Consider the following 10,448-nt stretch of genomic DNA (forward strand, 5'->3'; position numbering starts at 1 on the left):
TTTAAATAAACTGACATTTTTGGCACTGATCTCAGACTGTGAACATTATATGTGGCTGTCCAGCCCAGTTGCATTGGTGTGCAGGTATGTCTTCTGCCGACCTGTCTTGATTGTCCATTGTACCAACACACCAAAGATTAACCTTAACGTAGGCAACTGAACAGTGTGGCTAAACAGCATTGTCAGAACATGACTCAGAACTATATGAAATATCATAAAAATGCCAGAATACACTGGAGGAGGCTTTAATAAAACAACACACGACAGGAAACAAAAACAAATAACATTTGAACCCATTCTTTTACATTTCTATCAAAATCATATTTTTTTGTTGCAGAGAGTCAATTTTTTAGCATTTTAATATACTAGTCCATACCCATTGGTAGCTTTGTCACCTTCTACCTGTGCCAATCCTCAATGCCTATGTGCAGTTTCACATAGATTGACCATGTCAGTGAGTAGAAAAACGTGGGACAGACAGAATGACTGACTGACAGAATGACACACTGACAGTTTCCGTGATTATGTACAGCATACCATACCATGACTTAGTCATACCAAAAATTATAAAAAAAAACCCAACATTGGTCCACAGGGGGAGCCACAGCGATCGGTTGCATTTTAGCCATTTTAAGCATATTTCTGTTGTTATAGCGCCACCCAGTTGCCAATTAGAGTTAAATTTCTCCAGTCACCTTGAGGCGTCCTGTTCTACATATCTACCAAGTTTAGTAAAAATCCATATGGCGGTTAGGCCTAGATAAGAAATGAGCTCTCTAGCGCCCCCATTTTGTTTGATGGGGTCAATAATGGAGGGGTCCCCTCAGATTATGTGTGCTCATATGCCTACAAAGTTGCGTGGTGATGGGTGAAACCCTTGAGATGTTATACACCTTTATGTGATGAGCCACGCCCTCCGCAATATTCATTGCCTTATAGAAGCTCAGTTTTACTAAGTTTTCCAACTTTTGCCAAGAGGGAACTTTAGATATTGGTCCCTAGATTATGTTCACCCAGTTTCATGCAGATCGCTCAAACTTCCTAGTAAGATATCCATTTGAAGTGTTTTTCAAAAAATTCAAAATGGCGGAAATCTATATAAGCGGAAGTTTTAGGTTCTTGAGGCAAATGTGTTCCTCATGAGGAGAGGCATCTCTGTGCAAAGTTTCATGTCTCTACGACATACGGGGCATGAGATATGCCCATTCAAAGTTTGCAATTTCAATCAGTTGCTATAGCGCCCCCCTTTGGCCAATTGATGTAATATTGCTTCATTCGCATCCTCCCATGACCCTCTACCACTGTGCCAAATTTCACATGGATTGACCAAGTCAGTGAGGAGAAAAACGTGGAACAGACACATGAACAGAGTTTTCGTCATCATATAGTAAGATGTACTAATAAATGCATAGCTGATCATTAGTGTGTGACCTTTGCACCCATTCTTATATGTTTCTAAGAAAATATTCATATTTTAAGTTGCAGAAAGCCAAATAACACCATCTTAGGTTTCATTTACTTTTTACAGTCTGCATCACATTGTTAAATGTGTACATAATAGTGATGTCATTGCTCGCATATATAGCTCTGGTCACCAAAGCAGCCATCATCGTTCCATCCTCCCACTCCCGGTGAGTTCTGGACAATTTCTCCACAGTCCTGTTCCCCGCCATGACTGTTGGGCTGGTCTTTCTGCCAGTGCCTGATGATCAACATCACAGAAACATAAATGCCTTTTACAGCTCACAGATTTTGTTTCTCAGCAGCTCTCACCTGGTTGTAAAAGGACTGTAACCAGATTTTTCTTTCAAGTATCGATTGCAAAGAAATTATGCTATGTATACTCCTCATGTCATCTGTGATATTGTTTTAACCACGCCCATCACCATCCCTACGTGTTTTAAAAAACACCCACACAAGATTATGAATTTCGCTGACTCTATGAGTTCTCACTACAGTTGATTGTTGAGGTGTGTTTAGGTGAGTACAGGTATTCATAATGCATTATAAGCCCCATCAGTTAACCTCAGGTAAAATTATTCTCATGTGTCATCTTGCTTCAACAAAATACAAAATTAAAATCACCGCTGATTGTTTACATTAGTTGCTGAATAACTGAAGGCTGTTTTACAAGTTACCGACATGCATAAAAGAAGACAATAAAAGGATATAAACTGAAAAAGAAATCAAATATTAAAGAGAGAAAAGATGGTTAACGAACCTGTCCAGTAGTTGTGTCCCCTAATGTGATGATCCTAAACTTGTTCCCCCAGTGTTACACAGGTGATTACCACCCTGTAATTGAACATTCTGTTGGATAAAACTTACGTTGTGTTGACCAGGGTCCCGTCCACCCACATCCACGTCCCCTCTTTACGACTGTCAGTCATGCCGATCCAGGCGTTGACGCCTGATGGCATGATCCTGTTGACAAATGCCTGTTAGTGTAGCACAAAGAGAATACAGGAAAGATTCAAACGTCATTAAAAAAAGTTCTCCCAGTCAAACCTTTGTATTCAATTCTCCAATACATTTTTAAGATCTCCCAGTTTATTCTTTCTCTTTATATTTCCACCTGTTCTTCGCTGCTTTTTATGGTGACCAGATCTGCTCCCACAGCGCTGCAGGCGTCTCTGCTTGCCGTCCAGTTTTTCTTCTCGGTTGAAACAATGTAACAGTTGTCACCGAACTTCGTCCAGCCGGTCTGACAGGGCAAGCCTGCAAACAGAAAACATGAAGACGAACATCCATCCATCAATTTTCATCCACTTATCTGGGGCTGGGTCTTGGATTTAAAGGTGTTCCAAGGCCAGACGACATATATAATCCCTCCAGCGTGTTCTGGGTCTACCCCGAGGCCTCCAACCAGTGGGACGCGCCCAGAACACCTCCAACATGAGGCGCCCAGGAGGATCCTGATCAGATGCCCGAACCACCTCAACTGACCCCTTTCAACGTGAAGGAGCAGCGGCTCTACTCCAAGCTCCCTCCGGATGTCCGAGCTCCTCACCCGATCTCTAAGGCTGAGCCCAGCCACCCCACGGAGGAAACTCATTTCAGCCACTTGTATCAGCAACCTCATTCCTTCGGTCACTACCCAGAGCTCATGACCATAGGTGAGGGTTGGGACATAGATGGACCAGTAAATCAGAAGCTTCACTTTCCGGCTCAGCTCCCTCTTCACCATGACATAGCATAGCACCTGCATGACTGCAGAAGCTGCACCAAACCGCCGATCAGTCTCACGCTCCATTCTGCCCTAACTCCTGAACAAGACCCCAAAGTACTTGAACTCCTTCGCTGGAGGCAGTAACTCTTTCACAACCCTGAGGGGGTAATTAACCAGTTTCCGGGAGAGAACCATGGCCTCAGATTTGGAGGTGTTGACTTTCATCCTGACTGCTTTACACTTGGCTGCAAACCGCCCCAGTGCATGCTGGAGGTCATGGTATGATGAAGCCAACAGAACCACATCATCTGCAAAAAGCAGAGACGCATTTCTGAGGTCACCAAACCGGTCCATGAAAATCACAAACAGGATCAGAGACAAGGGACAACCCTGGCGGAGGCTAAGACCCACCAAGAACGTGTTTAATTTTGCGCCGAGTATGCGGATGAAGCTCACACTTCGATCATACAGGGACTGGATGGCTCATAGCAGTGAGCGTGGTGCCCCGTAGTCCTGCAGTACCCCCCATAACTCCCCCAGTGATACGGTCGTAAGCTTTCTCCAGATCCACAAAACACATGTAAACCAAAACTCCAACGACACCTCCAGCAGCCTCGCAAGCGTAAAAAGGTGGTCGGACAAAATATCATATAAAGGCCAAGAGTACCAAATGACTGATTGTAACTGATTACTAGAGATTACTGATTACTTTTATAAGAGACATCTTACTTCTTACTTGAACCGCCGTCCTCAACATCTTGTTCTGGAAGTGTGTGGTCACGGTTAGGCAACCTGATGCCAATTCAATGTAACTGGTCTGTAACTGCTGTTTCTCCTGCCGCAGAGTTTTATCACTGGTTTGCAGTTGCTCTTTGTCTCTCTGCAGCTGGTCTTTTTCTCTAGTCAGGTCACTCAGTCTCGCCTCTAACTGTTTTCGGTCTGCAGTTAGAGCATCATAACTGCTCTGCAGGCGTTCTGCCGACAAGCGGTGGCTGGCATCTGTAAAATGCAGAAGAAATTAAAAATATTTGCTCAGATCATTTGGAATTTTTGTTTCAGTTACGTTTCTTATGTTATCAGCTGGTTTGTCAAACGTTAAAGGCCAGTTGGCAGTTGCTGGATAAATATGACTTACAGTAGACAAGCTGTCCTATGTTACCAGCCACCAGGACAGCACACAGTACGCCGAGACATACAGTCACATATCTAGAGGCCAGCTTTTTTTTCTGGCAATCCACCGTGTCAAAAGGCAAAATCCCTTTTCTCCCAGCTGGCTGGACGGGCGTGTCAGTGTCTGTGAGTGCCGGTGTTTCACCTTTAGGAACCAAAGACAAATAAACAGACATGTGTAGCCTACATATGATGGGCAGACAGCATGGACCACATTAACCACAATCACAGGCAATACTTTTTATGCAAGATTTGATTGGCTGTAAGGAAATAATTATCCTGTCGAATAAATTCAAAGTTAGAAGGTACCATGCAAAAGGTATAAAATATAAACCTCTTTTACTTGATACCAGCTTGATACTGTACCTTCAGTGACCACGCCGTCCAGTGTGAGTTTCTTATCTACACACGTGTCATCCAGTGTGAGTTTCTTATCTACACACGTGTCATCAGTGTCCATTAAATCCATTCTGATAATGGTCTCACTGGTTTTCCTGTAAAGATGAGACACTTATAGATGTTTAAGTCACAAATACATCATTATAACTATTAAGGCTTTTTTACACCCCTTTTTAAATCTGTTGTTAAAATGCTCCAATTAAATATTTTTGAGTGCTTATTTGTACTTGACTGATTTTTATTTACAAGTACTGATTCTAGTCAGATGTGACATTTACATGAAATCAAGGATAGAACCAAAAATCTATAATTCATTTGTGTTTTGCCTTTTGAGCAAGCACCAAATGAAGCTTGCTTAATTTAATGCAATATTTATTTATTCGTAAGTATGTTACCATCAATTTTTTGAGTCTGGAGTAAAATGTAAATTAAAATCCTGTTAAATCACACCAGATCTGGCAACCCTTTTATTTTTAATGTTTTGTTGTTTATTTTATTTTATTTTATTTCTATAACTTTATCAATTTACTTTCTTTTTATATTGTTTTAAATGGAACAATAAATACAATATGTTTTATTTGTAAATATTATATTTTTGCAAACTTGTCTTTTTAATACATGTATGATAAATGCCAAAAATCTATATTTTATTTGTGTTTTGCCTTTAATTAAAATAATTTAAACTGCACTGTATATATAACTGGACTGCAGAACATTTACTCACAGTTTAATATTCAATAATCTAATAATGCACGTACCTTGGATCAGAGAAGGTTAAAGAAGTCCGTATCAGGAGAACTGTTTTGCAAAAGAGAATGTTAGTGCAGCATTATTATATACTGTGCAGAAAACAGGATGCTCCTTTTGTCCATGTCATCAAAATGTTTGACTTAGCTCTGATTGATCTGCAAAAAACATCTATATAAATATATCAAATGACCACACTCTCAGTTTAGACTTCTGGGTAAGTTTCGATCCAAATTATAAAAGGAAACTAGAACTGGATATAAACAACCTCAAGTGTTTTTTTCAAGTGGTTTTCTATTCCTCTCTGGTTTCTGTTCCCTTTTCTTGCAAATTAACTGCCCACTGAGGTTAAATAAGTGACAATGTTACATGACTGGGAGTCAGGAAAGGCCATATTGCGTAAATCAAAATGTTTGAATTATTGACCAAGGAGAACAAGGTGGCTCTGACCATCTTTCCCCCTCAGTATTTTCATCAAGAAGCATTTATCGTCCACAGAACGAGGCTGCACGCCCACATTTTCAGAACAAAATAAAACAGGCTGCAGTGAGAGTCTCTCTCCATGGGATATTTAAAAATAGCAGGTTTGTGCATTTAGTCCTTCTCAGACAAGCTCAGGGGTTTAGTGTTGCTGTAGCCCACAGGAATGACGCTCCGCAACATTGTTTTTTCTCCAAGTGAGGATTAGAATATATGCAGTTCACGTAATACGGTCGAAATTAATAAATATTTTTAAACACTTGAAGATCAACTCATTTCTTAAAAATATGCCATATGAAAACTACAGTAATGCTCAAAGTTGTCACAGTGAAATTTAAGGTGTGCTGATGGATTCATGTCATCACCTCATGCACTGAGTAACATTACAAGTTAACGTTCCACCTTAAAAGTTTCCGGCAGTCGGCCCAGTGAATTAAGTTATTTTTTCTCAGACTCCAGCTGCTGTGAGAGGCAGCAAAACATCCTTTCATTTTATAGTCACAGTTTACTAATAAAACTCTCCACAGTATGAACAGTGGTTACATGAGCCTCAAAACCAGACACAACTCAGCCCTGAGCAGAGTGACCGTCCTCTACTGACCAATCAGACTGCAGTGTTCACAGCTCCACCTTTTAGTACCAGATCTGTGTGCTAGGTACCCCAACAGAGGGGGGACCAAACATGGGGACGGTAAGGAACGGTTCTGTTGGTACCATCCACAACTTTTCACAGTGGAAACAGAGAAAAATGTGTACTGAACAGAGGCGAACTGCACTGGGCTTAAAGAAACAGGGCTTAAGACATTTATACAGTAACCCATTTTAACCTCAGCCTCAAACTGCTGCAGAAACAAATATCTTAATAATGTTTTATATCAATATTATTCAGTACTTGTAATTGAATTTATTGTAAACCAACAGTAGAAAGTTGCCAATTAAGTGTGCCTACTCGGGAAAGAGAAAATGGTTTCCCTCAGTAAGTAATTAATTACACTAAGCCAGCTGACGGCACACACACTTCAAACACAAACAGTGAATTTCCTGGGGAAAATACAGAGATGGAAAATCAAGTGCATTTCACCACCAATATCATGTCTTCCTAACAGAGTGGTGCGGTAAATTATTAATACTATATGCAAGTGCTGTACAGTATGTGCTTTGTAACATGAATTATTAGCAATATACATTCGTTATCATACATATTCATGGATCAAACATATAGCAATGTGCAGTCATATCTAAAGCGATGCCAAAGGCCACAGAAAACTACAGTAAACTAGAGCAGTGGTTCCCAGCTGGTGGGTCGCAGTCCAAAAGTCACTTGCAGGTCCATTCTGAATGCACGTGTCAAGTTGTAAAAAAAAAAAAAAAAAAAAAAAAAACACTTTATTTTGAAGTACAGTGAATTTCTGGCACAGACCTTTTAATTTGAATTTATGAATTAATTTGAAGTGCCATATCTATGGGGTGCCGTTTGTAAAGTGGCTCATGCTGAAAATAACATCAACATTTTGCCACATTTAGCTTCAAACAATGTTTAAAAAACTTGTGAATTTTTTAACGTCACCTTTTACCACATTACAGCAATATTTGTTAACTTAGAAATATATTAAATAGTTAAATCTAAATATTAAATCTAAATCTAAATGTTAAATCTAAATGTTAAATGTTAAATCTAAATGTTCTGGGTGAAACTAAATATTTAGCTAATATGCAAATTCACACTGTCGATCACCGGAAGTACCAAAATAAAAGTTCGAGATGGTCAGACTGTGTTTATAGAATCAAATAACAAATTAAAACCAACTTATTGGGGGAAGTGAACACTTGAACATACATTAGCGTGATAATAACTACCTAAAATAACAAGAAACATGTTTGGAGAAATTTTATTTGACGTGTACTTTGAGTTGTTGGTGTCCCTTCGGAGGGAATCGCCTTGTTAACCAATACTTCCGGGTAGAAAACCAGCAGACTTTAGCTGTATATGTATATATATATATGAATATCGCACATTTTTCACGTCACTGTATCACTGTTTAGACTAATCTGATGTTTATAAAGTCTATAAACACAATGACTGAACAAACGTTACTATTTCTGTGTGCATGTTTTGTAAATAACATGGTTATTGTAGATTAGCGGGACTAACCGTTAGCTGTTAGCCCCATTAGCGGTGTCTGTAATGACTCATTAACTCTTAAACGGTCCGTGAAAACAATATTTTTTCCAGCGGATGTCTTAGTTACAACATGATTGAGCTAGCAAAGTAGTTTTGTGTTGCAATGTGTGGTATTTATTCAGTTTTGGGAAATCACGATGTCTAGAAAGCACCAGTGGCTGCAGCAGCAGCAGCAGCAGCAGCAAAGCTAACATCAGGACATATTCTGTTAAAAGCCTCCCTTTGTCGGATACGACATGAAACTACTCCAGTTAGCTCAATCATGTTGTAACTAAGACATCCGCTGGAAAAAATATTTTTTTCACGGACCATTTAGAGTTAATGAGTCATTACAGACACCGCTAACGGGGCTAACAGCTAACGTTTAGCTAGTTAATTTCACAACGTGCACACAGAAATAGTAATGTTTGTTCAATCATTGTGTTTATAGACTTTACAAACACCAGATTAGTCTAAACGGTGATATAGTGACGTGAAAAATGTGAGATATGCATATATATGTGTCTAAACTCTACTAGTTTTCTACCCGGAAGTATTTGTAAACAACAAGGTGATTCCCTCCGAAGGGACACTAACAACTCAAAGTACACGTCAAATAAAATTTCTCCAAACACGTTTCTTATTATTTTAGGTAGTTATTATCACGCTAATGTATGGTCAAGTGTCCATTTCCCCCGATACATTGGTTTTACTTCGTTATTTGATTCTATAAACACAGTCTGACCATCTCGAGCTTTTATTTTGGTACTTCCGGTGACCGGCAGTGTGAATTTGTATATTAGCTAAATATTTAGTTTCATCCAGAACATTTAGATTTAACATTTAACAATTAGATTTAGCTTTTAGATTTAGATTTAATATTTAGATTTAACATTTAGATTTAGATTTTGCATTTAGATTTAGATTTAGATTTAATATTTAGATTTAACATTTAGATTTAGATTTTGCATTTAGATTTAGCATTTAGATTTAACATTTAGATTTAGATTTAGATTAAATATTTAGATTTAACATTTAGGTGCCACATTTAATATTTAGATTCAACTATTTAATATATTTCTAAGTTAACAAATATTGCTGTAAATGTGGTAAAAGGTGACGTTAAAAAATTCACAACAGTTTTTTAAACATTGTTTGAAGCTAAATGTGGCAAAATGTTGATGTTATTTTCAGCCTGAGCCACTTTACAAACAGCACCCCATACATGTCCTGCTGTAGAGTGAGTGACTAAGAAACAGCTACTTAACAGAGACAGCAAACTGGCTCAACAACATGGATAAATGTAAGTATGATACTGAATTTCATCAGGGCTCTAGTTTTGATCTCAGTTCAGAGTGAGATTTTTGCTGGGTGGAGCCGGGGGTGGAGGGGCTTATACAGTTTATAAAGGATTCAAAATGATTCAAATATCACATAAGTCATCAACCATCTATATGTGTTTACAATAGCTGCTGAAATTAGCAAGGATTCTTTTTTGCCTTTAACTGCAAGACAGAAAAGCGTGAAAAGGGGTCAAAGACAGGGATGCAGCGGGGGGGCTTCAAGCCGGAGTCGAACCCGCACCGCTGCGGCAACAGGCTTAGAGTAGATGCGCCTGCTCTAACTACTAAGCCACCACCCAATTAATAAGAGCTCTGTTGGCTACAATTAAGATGCACTCTTGTCAAACTGTTAGGTAACAGCTGATGTTCCCTGAGATGAGCTCTCATTGTTTTCCTTTTGTGCAACAAGTAATTTCATTCAGTGCGCTACAAAATCAAATGATGACATGACTTACTGCACACATGTGATAAGGCACCCCCGTCGTGTGTGTGCACCCTCTTCTCGGTGCTGCAGCTCTATCACCTGTATCTTACCGGGATACAGCAATGCTATTTTCTGATTGGCTGTTGGGTAGCTGTATGTTATTTTTTGATTGGCTGGAGCGTGCCAAGCTCCTGTTGAGCTCTCCGGTGCCCACAGCGTCTTGCAAGTCGTTCCACTGCATATACAACGGTTTAACTTCATGGGCGTTGTCATAATATTTGTTTTTATGCGTGAGAAATACCAGGTGTGGCAGGTGAGTGTGTGAAAACGTTAAAATGCATGTGTCACACTCTCAAAGCGTGAGACTAGAGAGCCATGTTGAATTTATCAAACTGTGTGGACTAACAGAAATCTGGACCCGTTGGGAACCACTGAACTAGACATCAATAGTAAAATCTGTCATTGTGACATCAAACACCAACGATCAACCAAATAGTATATGTATGAAAATGCTAAAAATGTTCTGCATCAAAGTTTGTCCACAATCATGTGAGC

General features: G+C 39.3%; 1 protein-coding gene across 1 annotated transcript; it reads right to left on the minus strand.

Annotated features, from left to right (window-relative positions):
• Window positions 1-229: 229 nt before the first annotated feature.
• On the minus strand, window positions 230-9,977 carry LOC117260512 (uncharacterized). The gene is made up of 8 exons (XM_033632464.2): window positions 9,925-9,977; window positions 5,497-5,536; window positions 4,706-4,833; window positions 4,305-4,484; window positions 3,899-4,168; window positions 2,576-2,718; window positions 2,329-2,438; window positions 230-1,702 (listed from the first exon to the last, which is right to left on the minus strand). The coding sequence occupies exons 3-8, from the start codon at window positions 4,806-4,808 to the stop codon at window positions 1,567-1,569; spliced, it is 942 nt and encodes a 313-aa protein (XP_033488355.2). The 5' UTR covers window positions 4,809-4,833; window positions 5,497-5,536; window positions 9,925-9,977; the 3' UTR covers window positions 230-1,566.
• Between the last annotated feature and the right edge of the window lie 471 nt (window positions 9,978-10,448).

The sequence above is a fragment of the Epinephelus lanceolatus genome, chromosome 7 (genome assembly GCF_041903045.1).
Source record: "Epinephelus lanceolatus isolate andai-2023 chromosome 7, ASM4190304v1, whole genome shotgun sequence".
Taxonomy (NCBI): domain Eukaryota; kingdom Metazoa; phylum Chordata; class Actinopteri; order Perciformes; family Serranidae; genus Epinephelus; species Epinephelus lanceolatus.